At 48.6% G+C, this 26,344-nt stretch overlaps 1 protein-coding gene across 5 annotated transcripts; it reads left to right on the top strand.

Moving 5' to 3' along the window:
- Positions 1-2,192: 2,192 nt before the first annotated feature.
- LOC140430905 (uncharacterized) lies at positions 2,193-25,771 on the top strand. 5 transcript variants are annotated; one of them, XM_072518697.1, is made up of 3 exons: positions 2,193-2,227; positions 13,313-13,542; positions 22,410-25,771. In XM_072518697.1, the coding sequence occupies exon 3, from the start codon at positions 22,793-22,795 to the stop codon at positions 24,062-24,064; it is 1,272 nt and encodes a 423-aa protein (XP_072374798.1). In that variant the 5' UTR covers positions 2,193-2,227; positions 13,313-13,542; positions 22,410-22,792; the 3' UTR covers positions 24,065-25,771. The 5 variants fall into 5 exon arrangements, with proteins under 5 accessions (XP_072374798.1, XP_072374801.1, XP_072374800.1 ...); XM_072518700.1 differs by lacking the exon at positions 13,313-13,542 and having other exon boundaries at positions 2,194-2,227; XM_072518699.1 differs by lacking the exons at positions 2,193-2,227; positions 13,313-13,542 and adding an exon at positions 15,467-15,973.
- The last annotated feature ends 573 nt before the right edge of the window (positions 25,772-26,344 follow it).

Raw genomic sequence — 26,344 nt, 5'->3', positions numbered from 1 at the left:
AATCGGTTGTAAAGTCAACCCCAAAAAGGCCCAGATTTTGGAAGATAAAGTGATATATTTGGGAACAATTATCACACATGGTAAACGCGAGATCGAGCATAAAAGAATTGACTCGATCGCTAAATTGCCCCTTCCCCAGAACGTTTCAGCCCTCTGGTCGTTTTTAGGACTGGTTGGCTATTACAAGTTCCAGACCCACTTTCCCCTTACACCATAGAGGTAGCGACCACAGACCGCACCCTTTCGGCCATGCTCCTCCAGGAACGGCACGACCAGTTAAGACCCATAGCTTACGCCTCCCGACTTCTAGATGCTGTAGAGCAGGAATTTTCAACCTGTGAGAGGCACCTGCTCGCAGTATTTTGGGCAGTGCAGTATTTTTCATATATTACCGGACTGAACCCCATCACAATTCTCACCGAACACACCCCCACCCAACTTTTACTGGACGGACGACTCAAGGACGGTACAGTAAGCCAGATCAGACCCTTCTCTTGCAGGGACGGGACATCACTGTTAAAAGGATGTCCCTTTACGAAATGGGACGCACACCTATTTAGCCGACAACTTACAGTACCCCGGAACCCCCCATGAATGTGAAATTATCTCTCCACACCACAACACAGGTTTATCGCTAAAACACCCCCCAGAAAGATAGGTAGTTCAACCCAGAGCCCCCAGCAGACGGACACGTGTGATCCCATAAAGATCTATGTGGATGGATCTTCCACAGTCTTGGATGGGAAGCGCATAATAGGTTGCGGTATATATGTCGAGGACACGCAGGGACGCGATCTTGAGGAAATATCGTTAAAACTTCCAGGCCACTTAGGCGCGCAGGCAGCAGAGCTCGCGGCCATCGCGTATATAGTGGAACACCCAGATTCCTTCCCCAGCCCAGCAGACATATACTCGGACAGCCTCTATGTCTGCAACAGCCTCACGGAATTTCTGCCCCTGTGGAAAGCAAGAGGATTTGTTTCCGCAGACGGAAAACCTCTCCCCTCAGCCCCATTCCTCCGTCATATTTTACAGAGAGCCCAGAACAGGACTTTTGGGATAATCAATGTCCGCAGTCACCATCGTTCCTCCCCCCCTGGAAATATGAAAGCCGACGCACTGGCTAAGGCAGGTTCCAGGCACGGATACTTTTGGACACCCCCCGAAAGCGCACCAGTAAATGCAGTTCAGGTCTCACAGACAAAGATCGAGGATCTAGTAGAGGCCCAGAAGCAGGACAGCAATCTCAGGGAGACTGTAAAAGGAAAATATCCAGCTCCCTATGACAGGTTCCAAAATGCACTGACCACACATGACGGTGCGGTGTTAAAAGACACCCTTTATGTGGTTCCTGAACAGGACAGGTATCAACTGATTTGTTTGTTCCATGGACATCAGGGAATCGATCCCACTGCAGCCCATCTCAAGCAGCTTTGTTGGTGGCCGAATTTAAAGGAAGATGTAAACCATTACATCAAGAATTGTCTTATCTGTGCCCAGAATAACCCGGACAGATATGGCAAAAAGGCTCAACTCAGCCGCACTCGACCCGTTAATGGCCCCTGGACTAACCTCCAGATTGATTTTATAGGACCATTGCCCCCTTGCAGGAATGGCTATAAATATGTACTTGTGGTAATTGACACATTTACGAAATGGGTGGAAGCATTCCCAGCCCGCACAAACACTGCAAAAACCACAGCCAAGATTTTGACCCACCACATCTTTACAAGATGGGGACTCCCCCGCAGCATTGAATCCGACCAAGGCTTCCACTTTACGGGACGTGTCATGCAGAACGTCCTCACGATATTTGGCATCACCCAAAAATTCCACATAGCATACCACCCACAGAGAGTAGTAAGGGTGTGGAATGCCCTGCCTGCAACAGTAGTGGACTCGCCAAAATTTTGGGCATTCAAATGGTCATTGGATAGACATAGAGACGATAAGAGAATAGTGCTTTCGAGTGGTTTCACAGGTCGGCGCAACATCGAGGGCCGAAAGGCATGTACTGCGCTGTTATGTTCTATGTTCCTCCCCAAGCCCAATCTGTTTTTCAAATCCACTCAGCCACTCGGACTCGCACTCCCTCACATTTGAAATATTTGGATTGGCTGTGAGAGACGACAATCAGAGAGAGTCCACCCACTCGGCCCATTCTCTCCTCTTCCTCTTTCACAGCTGCTTCACATCCTGTAGGGACTGAAAACCAAGTGAGGAGATGGTGAGTGAAGGAGCAGAATTTATAATAATTACATTGCACAATATCCACACTAATGTTCAGGCAGTCTGACTATCCTGTGGGGGATCAGGTGTGGAAATGCCCCTTATGCTGTGTGAGAAGATGCAGCTGAGAGACCTGTTTACTCGCTGCTTTGTGCTGAGCTGACTGATTGACTGTGTTGGATATTGAGTGTGTTAATTGGAAGCATTTCCCTTCTGATTTACAGGCTGAGATTTTTTGATGGGTCATTACTGAATATGAGAAGGTGAGGTGTAATTATCTGGGAGGGGTAGAGACACATTTATTCAAATTCTTTAAAGATTTTATCTGAAGGCCTCGGCCTCTCCCGAAAGCCTGGGCTTGGATTTGATACTTTTGCCCAGTGCTGTGAGCTGAATTTGGGATGTGCAGTGGGGAGTGAGTGCAGTGTATCTAATTTCCCAGGATAAACCAGAACCCTTCAATCAGCTTCACTCGAGTAATGTTTACCTCAGCTTCCAGCACTTGAAATGAAAATGAAAATCACTTATTGTCACAAGTAGGCTTCAAATGAAGTTACTGTGAAAAGCCCCTAGTTGCCACATTCTCGGAGCCTGTTCGGGGAGGCTGGTCAGGAATTGAACTGTGCTGCTGGCCTGCCTTGGCCTGCTTTCAAAGTCAGCGATTTAGTCCTGTGCTAAACCAGCCCCTAATCAGTGTGTTTTCTTCAAATAATTTGGGAGAATAAGGGGGAAAAATTCAAAATTTCCACTGAATTAACATTCCTGCTGAGTGTTTTTTATATTAAACACATTGGATACGATTCTCCAGAAAGATTTCTAAGTGTGGTAGCGAGCGGGAAGTGCTGTGAGCTTCCCGGTCGGTGCTCAGCCTGGTGAGGCAGGCAACGCTATTCAACATTAATTAGTCCACTTAACAAGGCCCCTTGTTAAGGCCCCTTGTGGCTTCTCGCCACAAATGAAGGCTCGCCAGTCAATTTGCCGGACTGCCCTCGCCAGCTGCCCGCTGGCAAGGTCAAGGAGCATTTAAATACCTAACTGCACTCAGCTCACAGCCATGGCATCGAGTCGACTGACCCCACGATTTGGGGATGCAGACTTTGGGAGGTTCCTTGATGCGGTGGAGGCCAGGATGGATGCCCTGTTCCCCTGAGGGTCACGGAGAATAAGGCACAGGGCAGCCAATGCTTCCTGGGATGAAGGGGTGGCAGCCGTGAACTCTGGGAGTGTGACCAGGAGGACTGGCCTCCAGTGTTGCAAGAAGGTCAATGACCGACACCAGGCAGCACGGGTGAGTTGACACCACCGCGCCCCTAAGACCTTCCACTCCCACGCACCAACCCCCCCTCCCACCCTCCCTTCTCACTCCCCCCCCCCCCCCTCACTATTGTGAACCACCAATGCATCCCCTCTCTGCGTCTCTGCAGGAGAAGCTCTCCCACAATCGCTGGGAGAGGGCCCAGACTGGCAGAGGCATGCCGGACATACAAAATCTCACCACCTTCGAGGAACAGATCCTGGAGGTGACTAGGGTGGCAGAGGACAGAGCGGTTACCAAGGCTGAGGTTGGCACACTCCGCCGAGGTGAGGATCCACTGGGCCCCACCCAGAGGACCTGGCAAACGTGAGTCGTTATTGCCATACTGACTGACCCATCCCTGCCACTGACCACAGGTCCTCCAGCTGACAGCACCGCCCATTCGGGGTGGCCCGTTCCCTGCCTCCCATGAGACCACCTTGCGGAGAGGAACTCAGAGGATACCATGTTCGACGCATCACAGCTGTCATCCCCACCCTCCACCAGCACAGATAAACAAACCTCGGTGGGAAACGTTAGTGGACAGGCTTCTGGAGCACAATCTGGTGAGCACCACACAATTGCTGATGTACATCAGTGGAGGCATGAATGCGCAGGCGAGACAGTAGTCGGAGGTCTGCTGGATCCCAGGAAACAGCTGGATCCCAGACAGATGCTGAGCCGAGGGAATGGGTTTACCCGGAGCTGTTATAGACAATAGGGAACGGCCGGGGCATTCAGAGGGAGATGTCAGCAACACTCCAGCAGGTCCATAGCTGATTGGAGGAGTCCCAGATGCTAAAAGTGCAGAAGATGTCACCGGCAATGTGTGGCACCGAGACCAACACTGCTCGTGTGGCGACTGCAGTGGAGAGCCTGGTGCATGACATTGGCACCGTTAGTGGAAGTGTTCAAGTCGTGGCGCAGACTGACAGCCATAGCTGAGGGCCTTGGCAGAATGTCCGACTCGCTGGGGGATGTGACCTAGTCCAAGGCTGACGTTGATGAGATGCTGCGGGACATGGCCTGCTCTCAGATGAGAATAGCCAAGGTGCTACGCAGCTTGTCCCAGTTGCAGGTGGGCGTTGCATAGGTGCTGCAGAGCATGCCCCAGTCACTGAGGAGCATCGCCGAGGGCGCGACATCATGGTGCAGACCCTGGGGAACCGTCAAGGTTTGCAGAGCCAGATGATGCGGGGCAGCCGGGGCTCGAACTAGCTGCCCCTCCGTCCCGAGGTGAACCCCGAGGCCCTATGGGCACCAGCTGTGAGGAGAGGGTGCTGCGTGCAACCCGGACCAGTCCCATGGGGTGGGGCTGGTGGCCGCCAGCTCCCCCGAGTCCCACCCCTCTGACCAGGCTGCGTCTCAAAGTCAGCACACGGGCAGGGCATCACGGCAGTGCATGTGCCGGCGACAAGTGCGCCAGGCCCCTCTGGCCCCAGAGCCCCCAGGGATGCCCACTAGGACATCGAAGGCCATGGAATGTGGTAAGCAGCTGGCTACCTCCATTTCAGATGTGCATCCAAGATGTATCATAGAATTTACAGTGCAGAAGGAGGCCATTCGGCCCATCGAGTCTGCACCAGCCCTTGGAAAGAGCACCCTACTTATGCCCATGCCTCCACCCTATCTCCGTAACCCAGTAACACCACCTAACCTTTTGGACACTAAGGAGCAATTTAGCACGGCCAATCCACCTAACCTGCACATCTTTGGACGTCTGAGGTCCTGGCTAATGACGCCAGTACGGAGGCCGGAGACCTGATACAACGAGGCCCGTGTGGCCACCCGGGCTGTCATTGCATGGTGCATCGGACTGCTCAAAATGCAATTCCAATGCTTTGACTGCTCTGGCGGTGCCCTGCTGTACACCGCCCGGAGGGCTGTCAGCTTTGTGGTGGTCTGTGGGTCCTCCATAACCTGGCACAGCACAAGGGGCGATGTGCACATCTTGTAGTGGTAGATCAAGGGTAGTTAAGCACATTGAGGATCGCTTAGTGCACCGGGTGAGGGGGAAGAGGGTGGGGGGGGGGGGGGGGGGGGGGGTAGGAGGTGGGGGGGTGAGGTTGTGGTGGGGAGAGTGGAGCTGCACCATCGGGAGAGCGGGACATTATTGGACACCTGTGACACATTAAATACTCTTGGCCACAAGCAGTATGACACCTCTGTCACTTTCGTTCGCAATGAGGGCTGACCTCCGAACCCTTGGCACATCTCTCCAGGCACCTCCCCCTCCCCGGCACACCATGTGCAGGTGACGGATGTGAATGAGTTCTCAGCAGACAGGCAGGGGTCAGACCGCCATAGATTGAGGAGGACCGGCGCTTAGCTCTATGCGGGTTATCATCACACCCTGCCATCGACAGTGACCCGCTGACAGTGCCGACACAGTCCCAGCACCCTGGAGTGATGTGACACAGACCCTGGGGGGGGGGGGGGCGGGGTGAGTGGTGGGTAAGGTTTGGGTGATGGACAAGCCATGTCCTTTGTGAAGTGGGTGAGTGTGAGGGCCACCCTGGTCCTCCGGGCTTGCTGGACCCTCACCACTGCCGCCTGTCCTGCAGCCTCCGACTGGTCCTCCGGGTCATTCCTGGGATCATCCTCTAGCCCCTGCTGGTCCGACGGTTCCTCATCATCCTCGTACTCCTTCTTGATGAGCACATGTTCCTCATCCCCAATCTCCAGCACATCGCCTCTGTGCTGTGCCAGGTTGTGGAGGACACACAGACCACCACAAAGCAGTCAGCCCTCCGGGCGGTGTACAGGGCACCGCCAGTGCAGTCGAAGCGAGTCCGTTGCACCATGCAATGACAGCCAGGGTGGCCACACGGGCCTCGTTGTATCAAGTCTCTGGCCTCTGTACTGGCGTCATTAGCCAGGTCCTCAGCGGGTACCGCTTATCCCCCAAGAGCCAGCCACTCATCCTCGTAGAGGCCAGGGGATGTCTGACTGCTCCAGGATGTAGCTGTCGTGCACACTCTCTGGTGGCGACATGGTAGCACAGTGGTTAGCACTGTTGCTTCACAGCGCCAGGGTCCCAGGTTCGATTCCCAACTTGGGTACTGTCTGCAGAGTCTGCATGTTCTCCCTATGTCTGCGTGGGTTTCCTCCGGGTGCTCCGGTTTCCATAAGACCATAAGACATAGGAGCGGAAGTAAGGCCATTCGGCCCATCGGGTCCACTCCACCATTCAGTCATGGCTGATTTCAACTCCATTTACCCGCTCTCTCTCCATAGCCCTTAATTCCTCGAGAAATCAAGAATTTATCAACTTCTGTCTTAAAGATACTCAACGGCCCGGTCTCCACCGCCCTCTGTGGCAATGAATTCCCCAGACCCACCACTCTCTGGCTGAAGAAATTTCTCCTCATCTCTGTTCTAAAGTGACTCCCTGTTATTCTAAGGCCTAGTCTCCCCTGCTAATGGAAACAACTTCCCTACGTCCACCCTTGTAAGTTTCTATTAGATCTCCCCTCAACCTCCTAAACTCCAGTGAATATAATCCCAGGATCCTCAGACGTTCATCGTATGTTAGGCCTACCATTCCTGGGATCATCCGTGTGAATCTCCGCTGGACCCGCTCCAGTGCCAGTATGTCCTTCCTGAGGTGTGGGGCCCAAAATTGTTCACAGTATTCTAAATGGGGCCTAACTAATGCTTCAGAAGTACATCCCTGCTTTTATATTCCAAGCCTCTTGAGATAAATGACAACATCGCATTTGCTTTCTTAATTACGGACTCAACCTGCAAGTTTACCTTTAGAGAATCCTGGACTAGGACTCCCAAGTCCCTTTGCACTTCAGCATTATGAATTTTGTCACCGTTTAGAAGATAGTCCGTGCCTCTATTCTTTTTTCCAAAGTGCAAGACCTCGCACTTGCCCACGTTGAATTTCATCAGCCATTTCTTGGACCACGCTCCTAAACTGTCTAAATCTTTCTGCAGCCTCCCCACCTCCTCAATACTACCTGCCCCTTCACCTATCTTTGTATCATCGGCAAACTTAGCCAGAATGCCCCCAGTCCCGTCATCTAGATCATTACTATCTAAAGAGAACAGCTGTGGCCCCAACACTGAACCCTGCAGGACACCACTCGTCACCGGTTGCCGTTCCGAAAAAGAACCTTTTATCCCAACTCACTGCCTTCTGCCAGACAGCCAATCGTCAATCCATGTTAGTACCTTGCCTCGAATACCATGGGCCCTTATTTTACTCAGCAGTCTCCGTGAGGCACATTATCAAAGGCCTTTTGGAAGTCAAGATAGATGACATCCATTGGCTCTCCTTGGTCTAACCTATTTGTCAGGTGGGGACTTTGAAAACAGCGCGAGAGGTGAGTGAGCCAGGACTTTGAAAACAGCGCGGGAGCTGAGTGAGCCAGGACAGTGAAAACAGCGCGGGAGCTGAGTGAGCCGGGACTTTGAAAACAGCGGGGGAGCTGAGTGAGCCGGGACTTTGAAAACAGCGCGGGAGCTGAGTGAGCCGGGACAGTGAAAACAGCGCGGGAGCTGAGTGAGCCGGGACTTTGAAAACAGAGCGGGAGCTGAGTGAGCCGGGACTTTGAAAACAGCGCGGGAGCTGAGTGAGCCAGGACTTTGAAAACAGCGCGGGAGCTGAGTGAGCCAGGACTCTGAAAACAGCGCGGGAGCTGAGTGAGCCTAACAGTGAAAACAGCGCGGGAGCTGAGTGAGCCGGGACTTTGAAAACAGCGTGGGAGCTGAGTGAGCCGGGACTTTGAAAACAGCGCGGGAGCTGAGTGAGCCGGGACTTTGAAAACAGCGGGGGAGCTGAGTGAGCCGGGACTTTGAAAACAGCGCGGGAGCTGAGTGAGCCGGGACAGTGAAAACAGCGCGGGAGCTGAGTGAGCCGGGACTTTGAAAACAGCGCGGGGAGCTGAGTGAGCCGGGACTTTGAAAACAGCGCGGGAGCTGAGTGAGCCGGGACTTTGAAAACAGCGCGGGAGCTGAGTGAGCCGGGACTTTGAAAACAGTGTGGGAGCTGAGTGAGCCGGGACTTTGAAAACAGCGCGGGAGATTTAAAAAGCGCGGGAGCTGCGAGTCGGAGCGGAGATTTAAAAAGTTTCGGGAGCCGTTCGGAGGAGGAGGAGCAGTCTCTGTCAGGGAGAGAACCTGAGAACATCTAAGACACTCAGAAGGTAAGAAGGTAAGTAAGTGATTTTTACTCATTTTTACTTTTATACCTTTTTCAAATTGTGTGTGTCGGGGGGAAACTGAAGTGACCTCACAGAAAAGCTGTGACCTGAGAGGCTGGTTGGGAATCTACACTAAAAAAATTTTTAAATAAAAAAATTAAGCATTGGTAACTAATTAAACATAATTACTTAATTATAATTGAGAGGGGTATCTAAGCCAGAGATCGGAGAGTACTATATTTAGCTTTCGCATTTCTATTAGAAATCTAGTGCTAGGAAACAGATAGTTAACAGTAACTTTGAAAAAAATTTAAAAATATATTTAAAAACATTTTTTTTTTAATTTTAATTTTAATTAATTGACGCAATGTCAGTTAGAGGGGTGCAGTGCTCTGACTGTGAGATGTGGCAGGTCCGGGAGGCTTCCAGCGTCCCGGGTGGCTTCATCTGCAGAAAGTGCACCCAACTGGAGCTCCTCACAGACCGCATGGTTCGGTTGGAGCAGCAATTGGATGCACTTAGGAGCATGCAGGTGGCGGAAAGCGTCATAGATCGCAGTTATGTAAATGTGGTCACACCCAAGGTGCAGGCAGAGAAATGGGTGACCACCAGAAAAGGCAGGCAGTCAGTGCAGGAATCCCTTGTGGTTGTCCCCCTCTCGAACAGGTATACCCCTTTGGATACTGTCGGGGGGGATAGCCTATCAGGGGAAAACAGCAGCAGCCAGAGCAGTGGCACCACGGCTGGCTCTGATGTTCAGAAGGGAGGGTCAAAGCGCAGAAGAGTAATAGTAATAGGGGACTCTATAGTCAGGGGCAGATAGGCGCTTCTGTGGACGTGAAAGAGACTTCAGGATGGTATGTTGCCTCCCTGGTGCCAGGGTCCAGGATGTCTCCGAACGGGTAGAGGGCATCCTGAAGGGGGAGGGCAAACAGGCAGAGGTCGTTGTACATATTGGTACTAACGACATAGGCAGGATGGGGCATGAGGTCCTGCAGCAGGAGTTCAGGGAGCTAGGCAGAAAGTTAAAAGACAGGACCTCGAGGGTTGTAATCTCGGGATTACTCCCTGTGCCACGTGCCAGTGAGGCTAGAAATAGGAAGATAGAGCAGCTAAACACGTGGCTAAACAGCTGGTGTAGGAGGGAGGGTTTCCGTTATCTGGACCACTGGGAGCTCTTCCGGGGCAGGTGTGACCTATATGAGAAGGACGGGTTGCATCTAAACCGGAGAGGCATAAATATCCTGGCCACGAGGTTTGCTAGTGTCACACGGGAGGGTTTAAACTAGTATGGCAGGGGGGTGGGCACGGGAGCAATAGGTCAGAAGGTGAGAGCATTGAGGGAGAACTAGGGAATAGGGACAGTGGGGCTCTGAGGCAGAGCAGACAGGGAGAAGTTGCTGAACACAGCGGGTCTGGTGGCCTGAAGTGCATATGTTTTAATGCAAGAAGTATTACGGGTAAGGCAGATGAACTTAGAGCTTGGATTAGTACTTGGAACTATGATGTTGTTGCCATTACAGAGACCTGGTTGAGGGAAGGGCAGGATTGGCAGCTAAATGTTCCAGGATTTAGATGTTTCAGGCGGGATAGAGGGGGATGTAAAAGGGGAGGCGGAGTTGCGCTACTGGTTCGGGAGAATATCACAGCTGTACTGCGGGAGGACACCTCAGAGGGCAGTGAGGCTATATGGGTAGAGATCAGGAATAAGAAGGGTGCAGTCACAATGTTGGGGGTTTACTACAGGCCTCCCAACAGCCAGCGGGAGATAGAGGAGCAGATAGGTAGACAGATTTTGGAAAAGAGTAAAAACAACAGGGTTGTGGTGATGGGAGACTTCAACTTCCCCAATATTGACTGGGACTCACTTAGTGCCAGGGGCTTAGACGGGGCGGAGTGTGTAAGGAGCATCCAGGAGGGCTTCTTAAAACAATATGTAGACAGTCCAACTAGGGAAGGGGCGGTACTGGACCTGGTATTGGGGAATGAGCCCGGCCAGGTGGTAGATGTTTCAGTAGGGGAGCATTTCGGTAACAGTGACCACAATTCAGTAAGTTTTAAAGTACTGGTGGACAAGGATAAGAGTGGTCCGAGGATGAATGTGCTAAATTGGGGGAAGGCTAATTATAACAATATTAGGCGGGAACTGAAGAACATAGATTGGGGGCGGATGTTTGAGGGCAAATCAACATCTGACATGTGGGAGGCTTTCAAGTGTCAGTTGAAAGCAATTCAGGACCGGCATGTTCCAGGGAGGAAGAAGGATAAATACGGCAATTTTCGGGAACCTTGGATAACGAGAGATATTGTAGGCCTCGTCAAAAAGAAAAAGGAGGCATTTGTCAGGGCTAAAAGGCTGGGAACAGACGAAGCCTGTGTGGAATATAAGGAAAGTAGGAAGGAACTTAAACAAGGAGTCAGGAGGGCTAGAAGGGGGTCACGAAAAGTCATTGGCAAATAGGGTTAAGGAAAATCCCAAGGCTTTTTACACGTACATAAAAAGCAAGAGGGTAGCCAGGGAAAGGGTTGACCCACTGAAGGAAAGGCAAGGGAATCTATGTGTGGAGCCAGAGGAAATGGGTGAGGTACTAAATGAATACTTTGCATCAGTATTCACCAAAGAGAAGAAATTGGTAGATGTTGAGTCTGGAGAAGGGTGTGTAGATAGCATGGGTCACATTGAGATCCAAAAAGACGAGGTGTTGGGTGTCTTAGAAAATATTAAGGTAGATAAGTCCCCAGGGCCTGATGGGATCTACCCCAGAATACTGAAGGAGGCTGGAGAGGAAATTGCTGAGGCCTTGACAGAAATCTTTGGATCCTCACTGTCTTCAGGGGATGTCCCGGAGGACTGGAGAATAGCCAATGTTGTTCCTCTGTTTAAGAAGGGTAGCAAGGATAATCCCGGGAACTACAGGCCGGTGAGCCTTACTTCAGTGGTAGGGAAATTACTGGAGAGAATTCTTCGAGACAGGATCTACTCCCATTTGGAAGCAAATGGATGTATTAGTGAGAGGCAGCATGGTTTTGTGAAGGGGAGGTCGTGTCTCACTAACTTGATAGAGTTTTTCGAGGAGGTCACTAAGATGATTGATGCAGGTAGGGCAGTGGATGTTGTCTATATGGACTTCAGTAAGGCCTTTGACAAGGTCCCTCATGGTAGACTAGTACAAAAGGTGAAGTCACACAGGATCAGGGGTGAGCTGGCAAGGTGGATACAGAACTGGCTAGGTCATAGAAGGCAGAGAGTAGCAATGGAAGGATGCTTTTCTAATTGGAGGGCTGTGACCAGTGGTGTTCCACAGGGACACTTTCAAGCGTAAGTTAATCGGAATTCAGGACCAGCACGTTCCTGTAAGGATGAAGGATAGGTGTGGCAAGTTTCAGGAACTTGGTTAACGAGATATTGTGAGCCTAGTCAAGAAGAAAAAGGAAGCATTTGTCAATGCTAGGAGGCTGGGACCACACAAAACAAGTGTGGAATACAAGGAAAGCAAGGAAAGTAGAAAGGAGTCAGGAGGGCTAAAAGGGGTGACGAAAAGTCATTGGCCAGCAGGATTAAGGAAAATCCCAAGGCTTTTTAATACGTATATAAAGAGCATGAGGGTAGCCAGGGAGAGGGTTGGTCCACTCAAGGATAGGTGAGGGAATCAATGCGTGGAGCCAGAGGAAATGGGCATTAAATAAATGGTATTAAAGAATATTCTGCATCAGTATTCACCAAAGAGAAGGACTTGGTGGGTGATGAGTCTGGGGAGTGGTGTGTAGATAGTTTGGGTCCTGTTGAGATCAAAAAGGAGATATTGGGGGTTTTGAAAAACATTAAGGTAGACTAGTCCCCAGGGCCTGATGGGATATAAAGAACAATACAGCACTGGAACAGGCCCTTCTGCCCTCCAAGCATGTACCGGTGATGATACCACCCTTGACCAAAACCCTCAGTACTTCCTCGTGCCGTATCCCTCTATACCCATCCTAACTATGTATTTGTCGAGATGCATTTTGAACGCCGTTAATGTATCTGCTTCCACAACCTCTCCTGGCACCGCGTTCCAGGCACTCACCACCTTGTACAAAAAAAATGGCGACACATCTCCTCTAAACTTTGCCCCACGGACCTTAAACCTATGCCCCCTAGTGACTGACCCCCCACCCCAGGAAAGAGTACCTGCCCATCCACTCTATCCATGCTCTCATAATCAACAAGATTATGAGGGGGATGGACAGAGTGGATAGTCGGAAGCTATTTCCTAGGGTGGATGCTTTAAGGTGCGAGGAGCAATGTTTAAAGGAGATGTACGAGGCAACTATTTTTTACACAGAGTGTGATGGGAGCCTGGTACTCGTTGCCGGGGGAGGTAGTGGAAGGGGATACGATAGTGACTTTTAAGATGTGTCTTGACAAATAAATGAATAGGTTGGGAACAGAGGGTTATGATCCCCGGAAGGATAAGGCATTTTATTTCAGTTGGGCAGCATGGTCAGCACGGGCTTGGAGGGCCGAAGGGCCTGTTCCTGTGCTGTAATTTTCTTTGTTCTTTGTTCCTTGAATACCTGTCCACTATCTGTCCTTTCAGTAATGTTTCCCAGTCTGTCATAGCCATAGGCTGTCATGCTTCCTTTTCCTGTTTTACAGAAGATTGCACCGTACTACAACAGGAAATACAGAGAGGATAGACTCCACAGATAGATCCTGACCATCACCCAAGGAACTACTGCACAACTGTGGGAAGACATAAAAGTCTCTTCACAGCATTGAACAAACAAAAAACAAAGAAAAGTACAGCACAGGAACTGGCCCTTAGGCCCTCCAAGCCTGCGCCAACCATGCTGCCCGTCTAAACTAAAATCTGCTACACTTCCGGGGTCCGTATCCCTCTATTCCCATCCTATTCATGTATTTGTCAAGATGCCCCTTAAACGTCATTATCGTCCCTGCTTCCACCACCTCCTCCGGCAGCGAGTTCCAGGCACCCACTACTCTTTGTGTAAAAAACATACCTCGTACATCTCCTCCAAACCTTGCCCCTCGCATCTTAAACCTATGTCCCCTAGTAATTGACCCCTCTACCCTGTATAGAATTGAACACTATACTCCAAGTGTGGCCTAACTAAGGTTCTATACAGCTGCAACATAACTTGCCAATTTTTATACTCAATGCCCCGGCCAATGAAGGCAAGCATGCCGTATGCATTCTTGACTACCTTCTCCACCTGTGATGCCCCTTTCAGTGACCTGTGGACCTGTACGCATAGATCTCTCTGACTGTCAATACTCTTGAGGGTTCTACCATTCACTGTATATTCCCTACCTGCATTAGACCTTCCAAAATGCATTACCTCACATTTGTCCGGATTAAACTCCATTTGCCATCTCGCCGCCCAAGTTGGCAAACAATCTAAATCCTGCTGTATCCTCTGACAGTCCTCATCGCTATCCGCAATTTCACCCATCTTTGTATCGTCCGCAAACGTACTAATCAGACCAGTTACATTTTCCTCCAAATCATTTACATATACTACGAACAGCAAAGGTCCCAGAATTGATCCCTGTGGAACACCACTAGTCACAGCCCTCCAATCAGAAAGGCACCTTTCCGTTGTTACTCTCTGCCTTCTGTGACCTAGCCAGTTTTGTATCCATCTTGCCACCTCACCTCTGATCCCATGTGACTTCACCTTTTCATAGAATTTACAGTGCAGAAGGAGGCCATTTGGCCCATCGAGTCTGCACCGGCTCTTGGAAAGAGCACCCTACCCAAGGTCAACACCTCCTTTGACAAGGTCCCTCATGGTAGACTAGTACAAAAGGTGAAGTCACACGGGATCAGGGGTGAACTGGCAAGGTGGATACAGAACTGGCTAGGCCATAGAAGGCAGAGGGTAGCAATGGAGGGATGCTTTTCTAATTGGAGGGCTGTGACCAGTGGTGTTCCACAGGGATCAGTGCTGGGACCTTTGCTCTTTGTAGTATATATAAATGATTTGGAGGAAAATGTAACTGGTCTGATTAGTAAGTTTGCAGACGACACAAAGGTTGGTGGAATTGCGGATAGCGATGAGGACTGTCTGAGGATACAGCAGGATTTAGATTGTCTGGAGACTTGGGCGGAGAGATGGCAGATGGAGTTTAATCCGGACAAATGTGAGGTAATGCATTTTGGAAGGGCTAATGCAGGTAGGGAATATACAGTGAATGGTAGAACCCTCAAGAGTATTGAAAGTCAAAGAGATCTAGGAGTACAGGTCCACAGATCACTGAAAGGGGCTACACAGGTGGAGAAGGTAGTCAAGAAGGCATACGGCATGCTTGCCTTCATTGGCCGGGGCATTGAGTATAAGAATTGGCAAGTCATGTTGCAGCTGTATAGAACCTTAGTTAGGCCACACTTGGAGTATAGTGTTCAATTCTGGTCGCCACACTACCAGAAGGATGTGGAGGCTTCAGAGAGGGTGCAGAAGAGATTTACCAGAATGTTGCCTGGTATGGAGGGCATAAGCTATGAGGAGCGATTGAATAAACTCGGTTTGTTCTCACTGGAACGAAGGAGGTTGAGGGGCGACCTGATAGAGGTATACAAAATTATGAGGGGCATAGACAGAGTGGATAGTCAGAGGCTTTTCCCCAGGGTAGAGGGGTCAATTACTAGGGGGCATAGGTTTAAGGTGAGAGGGGCAAAGTTTAGAGTAGATGTACGAGGCAAGTTTTTTACGCAGAGGGTAGTGGGTGCCTGGAACTCACTACCGGAGGAGGTAGTGGAGGCAGGGACGATAGGGACATTTAAGGGGCATCTTGACAAATATATGAATAGGATGGGAATAGAAGGATACGGACCCAGGAAGTGTAGAAGATTATAGTTTAGTCGGGCAGTATGGTCGGCACGGGCTTGGAGGGCCGAAGGGCCTGTTCCTGTGCTGTACATTTCTTTGTTCTTTGTTCAACCTATCGCCACAACCCAGTAATCCCACCCAACACTAAGGGCAATTTTGGACACTAAGGGCAATTTATCATGGCCAATCCACCTAACCTGCACATCTTTGGACTGTGGGAGGAAACAGGAGCACCCGGAGGAAACCCACGCACACACGGGGAAGATGTGCAGACTCCACACAGACAGTGACCCAAGCCGTAATCGAACCTGGGACCCTGGAGCTGTGAAGCAATTGTGCTATCCACAATGCTACCAGTCTGCCATGAGGGACCTTGTCAAAGGCCTTACTGAAGTTCATACAGGCAACATCCACTGCCCTGCCTGCATCAATCATCTTTGTGACCTCCTTGAAAAACTGTTATCAAGTTAGTGAGACACGACCTCCCCTTCACAAAACAGTGCTGTCTCTCACTAACACGACCACTTGCTTCCAAATTGGAGTAGATCCTGTCTGGACAAATTCCCTCCAGTAATTTCCCTCGCATTGACGTAAGCCTTGCGTCAATGTAGTTCCCTGGATTATCCTTGCTACCCTTCTTAAACAAAGGAACAACATTGGCTATTCTCCAGTCCTCCGGGACATCACCTGAAGACAGTGAGGATCGAAAGATTTCTGTCAAGGCCTCAGCAATTTCCTCTCTTGCCTCCTTCAGTATTCTGGGGTAGATCCCATCAGGCCCTGGGAACTTATCCACCTTAATATTTTTCAAGATGTCCAGCACCTCGTCTTTTTGGATCTCAATGTGACCCAGGCTATCTACACACCCTTCCCAATTCCTTCTCTTTGGTGAATACTGATGCAAAGTATTCATTTAGTACATCGCTGATTTCCTCTGGCTCCACACATAGATTCCCTCCCCTATCCTTCAGTGGGCCAACCTTTTCCCTGGCTCCCCTCTTGCTTTTAATGCACTTGTAAAAAGTCTTGGGATTTTCCTTAACCTATTTGCCAATTACTTTTTGTGACCCCTTTTAGCCCTCCAGACTCCTTGCTTAATTTCCTTCCCACTTTCCTTCTATTCCAAAGAACAAAGAAAAGTACAGCACAAGAACAGGCCCTTCGGCACTCCAAGCCTGTGTCGACCATGCTGCCCGTCTCAAGTAAATTCTTCTGCACTTCCGGGGTCCGTATCCCTCTATTCTCATCCTATTCATGTATTTGTCAAGATACCCTTTAAATGTCACTATCGTCCCTGCTTCCACCACCTGCTCCGGCAGCGACTTCTAGGCACCCACTACCCTCTGTGTAAAAAACTTGCCTCGCACATTGATGCACGATCAATCACTACTAAAGTGAGATTGAAGGCTTTAATGAACAAGTAGTTACCCTAGTAGCTCCGGTACACAATGACTGCTGTGGGTGAAACACAGACTCTTATGCTCCGCCTGCTGGGCGGAACCAGCAGGCAGGTTCTACCACTCATACTACAGTATAAGGTACAAAGATACCCCTAATAAAGCCTACCACACACATCTCCTCTAAACCTTGCCCCTCGCACCTGAAACCTATCCCCCTAGTAATTGACCCCTCGACCCTGGGAAAACGTCTCTGACTATCCACTCTGTTCTATGCCCCTCATAATTTTGTAGACCTCTATCAGGTCGCCCCTCAACCTCCTTCGTTCCAGTGAGAACAAACCGAGTTTATTCAATCGCTCCTCATAGCTTATGCCCTCCATACCAGGCAACATTCTGGTAAATCTCTTCTGCACCCTCTCTAAAGCCTCCACATCCTTCTGGTAGTGTGGCGACCAGAATTGAACACTATACTCCAAGTGTGGCCTAACTAAGGTTCTATACAGCTGCAACATGACTTGCCAATTCTTATACTCAATGCCCCGGCCAATGAAGGCAAGCATGCCGTATGCCTTCTTGACTACCTTCTCCACCTGTGTAGCCCCTTTCAGTGATCTGTGGACCTGTACTCCTAGATCTCTTTGACTTTCAATACTCTTGAGGGTTCTACCATTCACTGTATATTCCCTACCTGCATTAGCCCTTCCAAAATGCATTACCTCACATTTGTCCGAATTAAACCCCATCTGCCATCTCGCCGCCCAAGTCTCCAAACGATCTAAATCCTGCTGTATCCTCTGACAGTCCTCATCGCTATCCGCAATTCCACCAACCTTTGTGACGTCCGCAAATGTACTATTCAGACCAGTTACATTTTCCTCCAAATCATTTATATACACTACGAACAACAAAGGTCCCAGCACGGATCCCTGCAGAACACCACTAGTCACAGCCCTCCAATCAGAAAAGCACCCTTCCATTGCTACTCTCTGCCTTCTATGACTGAGCCAGTTCTGTATCCATCTTGCCAGCTCACCTCTGATCCCGTGTGACTTCACCTTTTGTACCGGTCTGCCATGAGGGACCTTGTCAAAGGCCTTACTGAAGTCCATATGGACAACATCCACTACCTTACCTGCATCAGTCATATTTGTGACCTCCTTGAAAAACTCTGATCAAGTCAGTAAGACATGACCTCCCCTTCACAAAACCATGCTGCCTCTCGCTAATACGACCCCTTACTTCCAAATGAGAGTAGATCCTGTCTCGAAGAATTCTCTCCAGTAATTTCCCTACCACTGACGTAAGGCTCACCGGCCTGTAGTTCCCTGGATTATCCTTGCTACCCTTCTTAAACAAAGGAACAACATTGGCTATTCTCCAGTCCTCCAGGGCATCACCTGAAGACAGTGAGGATCCAAAGATTTCTGTCAAGGCCTCAGCAATTTCCTCTCTTGCCTCCTTCAGTATTTTGGGGTAGAGCTCATTGGGCCCTGGGGACTTATCCACCTTAATATTTTTTATGACTCCCAACACCTCGTCTTTTTGGATCTCAAAGTGACCCAGGCTATCTACACACCCTTCTCCAGACTCAACATCCACTAATTCCTTCTCTTTGGTGAATACTGATGCAATGTATTCATTTAGTACCTCGCCCATTTCATCTGGCTCCACACATAGATTCCCTCCCCTGTCCTTCAGTGGGCCAACCCTTTCCTTGGTTACCCTCTTGCTTTTTATGTACGTGTAAAAAGCCTTGGGATTTTCCTTAACCCTATTTGCCAATTACTTTTCGTGACCCCTTTTAGCTCTCCTGACTCCTTACTTAAGTTTCTTCCTACTTTCCTTATATTCCACACAGACTTTGTCTGTTCCCAGCCTTCTAGCCCTGACAAATGCCCCCTTTTTCTTTTTGATGAGTCCTACAATAACCCTCGTTATCCAAGGATCACAAAATTTGCCATATTTATCCTTCTTCCTCACAGGAACATGCCGGTCCTGAATTCCTTTCGACTGACATTTGAAAGCCTCCCCCATGTCAGATGTTGATTTACCCTCAAACATCCACCCCCAATCTATGTTCTTCAATTCCCGCCTGATATTGTTATAATTCGCCTTCCCCAATTTTGCACGTTCACCCGAGGACCACTCTTATCCTTGTCCACCAGCACTTTAAAACTTACTGAATGGTGATCACTGTTCCCGAAATGCTGCCCTACTGAAACATCTACCACCTGGCCGGGCTCATTCCCCAATATCAGGTCCAGTACAGCCCCTTTCCTAGTTGGACAATCTACATATTGTTTTAAGCCCTCCTGGATGCTCCTTACAAACTCTGCCCTGTCCAAGCCCCTAGCACTAAGTGTGTCCCAATCAATATTGGGGAAGTTAAAGTCTCCCATCACAACACCCTGTTGCTTTAACTCCTTTCCAAAATCTGTCTATCTATCTGCTCCTCTATCTCCCGCTGGCTGTTGGGTGGCCTGGAGTAAACCCCCAACATTGTGACTGCACCCTTCTTATTCCTGATCTCTACCCATATAGCCTCGCTGCCCTCTGAGGTGTCCTCACGCGGTACAGTTGTGATATTCTTCCTAACCAGCAGCGCAACGCCTCCGCCACTTTTACCTCCCCCTCTATCCCACCTGAAACATCTAAATCCTGGAATGTTTAGCTGCCAATCCTGTCCTTCCCTCAACCAGGTCTCTGTAATGGCAACAACATTATAGTTCCAAGTACTAATCCAAGTTCTAAGTCCATCCGCCTTACCTGTTACACTTCTTGCATTAAAACATATGCACTTCAGGCTTTGTCCGTTCCCAGCCTTCTAGCCCTGACAAATGCCTCCTGTTTCTTTTTGACGAGGCCTACAATATCTCTCGTTATCCAAGGTTCCCGAAATTTGCCATATTTATCCTTCTTACGCACAGGAACATTCCGGTCCTGAATTCCTTTCAACTGACATTTGAAAGCCTCACACATGTCTGATTTTGATGTACCCTCAAACATCCTCCCCCAATCGATGTTCTTCAGTTCCCGCCTAATATTGTTATAATTAGCCTTCCCCCAATTTAGCACATTCACCCTAGGACCACTCGTATCCTTGTCCACCAGCACTTTAAAATTTACCGAATTGTGGACACTGTTCCCGAAATGCTCCGCTACTGAAACTTCTACCACCTGGCCGGGCTCATTCCCCAATACCAGGTCCAGTACAGCCCCTTCCTTAGTTGGACGATGTATATATTGTTTTAAGAAGCCCCCCTGGATGCTCCTTACTAACTCTGTCCCGTCAAAGCCCCTAGCACTTTGTGAGTCCCAGTCAATATTGGGGAAGTTAAAGTCTCCCATCACAACAACCCTGTTGCTTTTACTCCTTTCCAAAATCTGTCTGCATATCTGCTCCTCTATCTCCTGCTGGATGTTGGGAGGCCCATAGTAAACCCCCAACATTGTGACTGCACCCTTCTTCTCCTGATCTCTACCCATATAGCCTCGCTGCCCTCTGAGGTGTCCTCCCGCAGCACAGCTGTGATATTCTCCCTAACCAGTAGCGCAACTCCACCAGCCTTTTACATCCCCCTCTATCCCACCTGAAACATCTAAATCCTGGAACGTTTAGCTGCCAATCCATCCCTTCCCTCAACCAGGTCTCTGTAATGGCAACAACATCATAGTTCCAAGTACTAATCGAAGCTCTAAGTTAATCTGTTATACTTCTTGCAGTAAAACATATGCACTTCAGGCCACCAGTCCCGCTGTTTTCAGCAACATTTCCCTGTCTGCTCTTCCTCAGAGCCAGTGGCCCTATTTCTCAGTTCTCCCTCACTTTTTTCACCTTCTGACCTATTGCTCCGGTACCCACCCCCTGCCATACTAGTTTAAACCCCCCCGTGTGACACTAGCAAACCTCGCAGCCAGGATATTCACGCCTCTCCAGTTTAGATGCAACCCGTCCTTCTTCTTCAGGTCACACCTGCCCCGGAAGAACTCCCAGTGGTCCAGATAACTGAAACCCTCCCTCCTACACCAGCTGTTTAGCCGCTTTATCCTCCTATTTCTAGCCTCACTGGCACACGGCACAGGCAGTAATCCCGAGATACAACCCTTTTAACTTTCTGTCTAGCTCCCTGAACTCCTGCTGCAGGACCTCATCCCCCTTCCTGCCTATGTCGTTAGTACCAATATGTACTACAACCTCTGCCTGTTTGCCCTTCCCCTTCAGGGTGCCCGCTACCCGTTCTGAGACATCCTGGACCCTGGCACCAGGGAGGCAACATACCATCCTGGAGTCGCTTTCAGGTCCACAGAAGAGCCTATCTGTGCCCCTGACTAGAGTCCCCTACGACTATTGCTCTTCTGCAATTTGACCCTCCCTACTGAACATCAGTGCCAGCCGTGGTGCCACTGCTCTGGCTGCTGCTGTTTTTCCCTGATAGGCTAGTCCCCCGACAGTATCCAAAGGGGTATACCTGTTCGAGAGGGGACAACCACAGGGGATTCCTGCACTGACTGCCTGCCCCTTGGGTGTGACCACATCTATACAACTGCTATCTATGACGCTTTCCACGACCTTCATGCTCCTAAGTGCATCCTACTGCTGCTCCAACCGAACCACGTGGTCTGTGAGGAGCCTCAGTTGGGTGCACTTTCTGCAGATGAAGCCTTCCGGGACGCTGGGAGCCTCCCAGACCTGCTGCATCTCACAGTCAGAGCACTGCACCCCTCTAATTGAAATTGTGTTAATTAATAAGTAAATTAAATTTTAAAATACATTTTTTTTAATGTTACTGTTAAGTATATGTTTCCTAGCACTAGATTTCTACTATAAATGTGAATGCTAAATACAGTACTCTCTGGTCTCTGGCTTAGATACCCCTCTAAATTATGATTAAATAATTAATCAATTATGTTTAATTAGTTTAACAGTGTTTAATTTTTAAATTTAGTGCAGATTCCCTACCAGCCAATCAGGTCACAACTTTCCTGCGATATCACTTTTCAGTCCCCCCCCCCAATCAGATCACTCAGAAGAGCAGAATATCCCCGGCTCTCTCTCTCTCCCGCTCCCGGAAATGAATGCCGCTGGAACCTGGGGGTAAGTTTTTATATCACTTACCTGTTGCCAAGCTGCTCCCCGGCTCGCTCTCACCCTCTCCCACTCCCGAAAATGAAGGCCGCTGGAACCTGGGGGAAAGTTTTATATCACCTACCTTCCCAGGATGCTCCCTGGTTTTCTCTCTGCTTCCAGGAATGCATTCTGGATCTCTCCCTGCAGATTACCAGTTACAAAGCCAAACGAAGGAAACAGAACAAAAAGGGAAACAGCACCTCCTCCCACTCCATGCCAAATTACCACACTACCCAAATTACCAAGTTCCAATTCCCACTCTGGCTGTGTCTCACTCACTCAGGCTGTCTCGATTTCATGTGCACAAAGCAGGATGTGTCTCCTTCACCTGCGCAAAGCTTACTGAGTGCGCTTTGTATCTGTCTTTCATACAGAACTCAGCTAAACAAGATGAGTCACACTACTTAAGCTCAACACAGAGACGGTTGGACAGTGAAACCATCATCTTAAATCGATTGCGTCAGGGAAACATTGACATATTATCAGATCTGAAACTGGTCAATGGTGTGGAACATTCCATCAAAACCAACCTTTCAGAAGGTCCGGCTGTGGGTGATTGGCCAGCGTGAGGCTGGGAAGAAGTGTGAATGGGCTCCACCTGTGGTGAGAGCTTCAATCATTCATCGAGCCTCATGAACCACTGACTCATTTCGACAAGCAAGAGGCTGTTCGGGTGTGAAGAGGGTTCCACAGGCTCATTGGATCTCCCAACATACAAGATCCATCTAACACCAACTGTTAACAAAAGGACAACTTCATGGAAGAGAAATCATTCAAGTGTGAGGTGTGCGATCGAGCCTTCCCAAAGTTATCAACACTTGTGCAACATCGACACACTCACACAGGGGAGAAGCCATTCACGTGCGAGGTGTGTGACAAATCCTTTGCTTGGTCATCAAATCTCCGCGTGCACAAATGCATTAAAAAACGTGATAATCTGTTTTCATGCAAGGTTTGTGGTAAAGCATTCACGCAGTCCTGGAGTCTCCGTGTACATCTACGCATTCACACTGGGGAGAAACCATTCACCTGTGAGGTGTGTGACAAATCATTCACACAGCCATCCTCTCTCCGTGAACACCAACGGCTTCACACTGGGGAGAAACCATTCAAATGTGAGATTTGTAACACATCATTCAGGCAGTCATCAGCCTATCGTACACACCAACGCATTCACACTGGGGAAAAGCCATTCAAGTGCGAGGTGTGCGATAAATCATACTCATCGTTAACTAACCTCCGTGAACACCAGCGCATTCACACAGGGGCGGAAGAGGTAAAATGTGATGTTTGTGATAAAGTCTTCACAAATTTAAGGAGCCTCCAGTTACATCAGACAATTCACACAGGAGAGAAGCACTTCAATTGTGAGTTTTGCGATAAAGCTTTCGCGAGATCTTCAACCCTCCTGATACACCAGAGGATTCACACGGGGGAGAAACCCTTCAAGTGTCAATTTTGTCAGATGGCTTTCTCCCAAAACTATCATCTCTTGAGGCACCAGAGAGTGCACACAGGGGAGAAACCCTTCAAGTGTGAGCTGTGCAATGAAGCCTTCACACAGTCATCAACGCTGGTAAAACACCGACGTAGTCACACCAGGGAGAAGCCGTTCAAGTGTGAAGTGTGTGAAAAATCGTTCTCACAATCATCTCATCTCCATAGGCACCAACGCATGCACACTGGGGAGAAACCATTCAAGTGCGAAGTGTGTGATAAATCATTTTCATACTCATCGTCCCTCTGCGCACATCAACACATTCACACTGGGGAGAAACCGTTCAAGTGTGAGGTGTGTGACAAGACCTTTGCGGAATCCTGGGACCTTCTCAAACATCGACGGATTCACCCAGGGGAAAAGCCATTCACTCATGACGTGTGTGACCAGTCAGTCCTGAACTCATCATCCCTCTGTGCACACCAACACATTCACGCAGGGAAGAAACCTTTCCCAGGTGAGGTGTGTGTTAAATCCTACTTGAGGTCCTCGGACCTCCTGTTCCATCAGAGGAACCACACAGGGGAGTGAGAATTCAATTGTGAGCTTAGTGTGGGGAAAGCAGTGGGGAAACTACAAGAAGTTGAACCACTTTGCACACACGTATGCCATCAGATCAAAGAAGAAATTACGTTCTTGTAATAGCCAGAGAGGATTTTGATCAAAGAAGGAACAAGTGTTGGCACAAAAAAAAGCCATTCTGAAGTTATCTCAAAAAAATAAGTTAAAATGTTCGAGATTGGAAAATGAACTTAGAAATGAGGCTATGCCGGGGCAGCACGGTGGCACTGGTTAGCACTGCTGCCTTGCAGCGCCGAGGGTTCGATCCCAGCCCCAGGTCACTGTCCGTGTGGGGTTTGCACATTCTCCCTGTGTCTGTGTGGGTCTCACCCCCACAAACCAAAGATGTGCAGAGTAAGTGGATTGGCCACGCTAAATTGCCCCTTAATTGGAATTTTTTTTTTAAATTTAAAAAAAAAAAGAAATGAGGCTGTGCTAAAGAAGAAAGAGAGAATGTAACTCTGGATTTAACGGAGACATTCTTTGTAGAGTTTAAAGTTGAGAAAGCTACAGACATGGAAACCAATGAGGTTCAAAAGCTGAAATCAGGACCAGCTGTTTAAAAGAGTGAGCTTCAAAATTCACCTGTGAATAAGAATGAATAATTTTCTTTTGTAGACAGAACTTTGCACTATAAATATTGTAAGAAGAAAACTCTCTAAAACATCACAAAAAGTCATAATTTACATCTTGAACTGGACAGGGAATTCAACAGAGTGCTGATGAACTTGTGAAGTTGATTGGACATGGGGAGGATGATTATTGTGTGTATTGCAAGCGATAAGATCATTGTTAAGATCTATAACATATTGTAAGTTGTAATATTCTAGGCTATTTAAATGAAAGTATATCACTTGGTGACACATTTCCATTTTCTTCTGGTGGGAGATTTTGTGAATATTTAGTTAATGGGTCCATTAAGTTTTAGTTGTGGAAATATATCTTTTACGGTAAGGGTTTAAAAAGGGCAGAACAGAGAGCAATATAAAGTAGCAGGTGGGCTTATTAGCTGGAGAGCTGATCCCTGCATTCCAGAGAGGTTGTTTTGGGAATTGAAGCTGAATGAGTTGAAAAGCATTCAGTGAGCCCTGAAAGCTGTGACATCCCATTTACTAAATTATAAATTACACTCAATAAACACCCGCTCAGTGTGAGAATTATATAATTAACAATGCGGAAGGAAGCTATTCGGCCCATTGAGTCTGCACCAGCCCTTGGAAAGAGCACCCTACTTAAGCCAATCTTCCACCCCGTAACCCCACCTAACCTTTTGGGCACTAAGGGGCAATTTAGCATAAAGGCTCTGTTATTTTTCTGCCTCCGTAGATAGTTCAGGCAGTGCCCTATTGGGGCCCCCCTCCATCAACACCCCAACTCCCTCCCTTCCCACCACCCTCCTTTCCCTCTCTCCCCACTTCCTTTCCCTTCTGTTGGTACAGAGGCAAGGGTATCAGGTCTCTCCAGCCCAAAGTTTAGTGCCTGTACCATTTGTTTTTTGTAGAAATGTGTTGTGAACTGTTTTAATAATCAGAGTATCCAACCCCCCCTCCCCATACATTGGTACTGAGGGGAGGGTACCCTGTTTCTCCAAGGCAAAATTAGTGTTTGTACCGTTTGGCCTTGTATATATTTTTTACTGTTCTAATAAAAAGATATGGCCAATCCATCTAACCTGCACATCTTTGGAGTATGTGGTACATGAAATGGTGACATCAGCCACGGAAGGAAAGGATGAACCTTGTCCCTAATCTTCCCCGAATATGGGTGTAATGTCCGAGTTCCAGACAATGAAAACATTGTGGGAGGATCCAGTGTGAGTGACATTCACATGGAGTATTCTCTTTCGGCCATTTTACACAACATGAAGGAGGGGGATGGTATGACATCACAAAAGTGATAACACTTCAGCTGTCAAATGCCCAGTTTTCACTGAAGTTGATATATAAATGCTAGTCTTTCTCTCTTAGGAAAATGTTATGTTTCCTGTGGAATAAACGGAGAAAGTGTACCAACCCTCAGTGACATTGACCAATATATTATTTATAGGACTCTTATTGTAGGCTCCTGGGTATTTCAGTGGATAGGAACACACCATAAATCAGCAAAAATGTGAATCTTTTGTGAGTTATAAATTATAGAGGATTGAGAAAACAGCAGACATACAATAACACAATATTTAGCTTACACCAAACTTAGAATCAAACAAAATAACTAATAACTTAAGATCATTCCCAGACCATGAAATGAATC

This window comes from Scyliorhinus torazame, chromosome 10 (genome assembly GCF_047496885.1).
Source record: "Scyliorhinus torazame isolate Kashiwa2021f chromosome 10, sScyTor2.1, whole genome shotgun sequence".
Lineage (NCBI taxonomy): Eukaryota > Metazoa > Chordata > Chondrichthyes > Carcharhiniformes > Scyliorhinidae > Scyliorhinus > Scyliorhinus torazame.
Note: the sequence above shows the minus strand (reverse complement) of the source record. Positions and strands in the feature narration are given on the sequence as shown.

Bases quoted from the DNA above. Each gene is read 5' to 3' on its own strand.
- LOC140430905 (XM_072518697.1), top strand. From the start codon at position 22,793: ATGGAAGAGAAATCATTCAAGTGTGAGGTGTGCGATCGAGCCTTCCCA.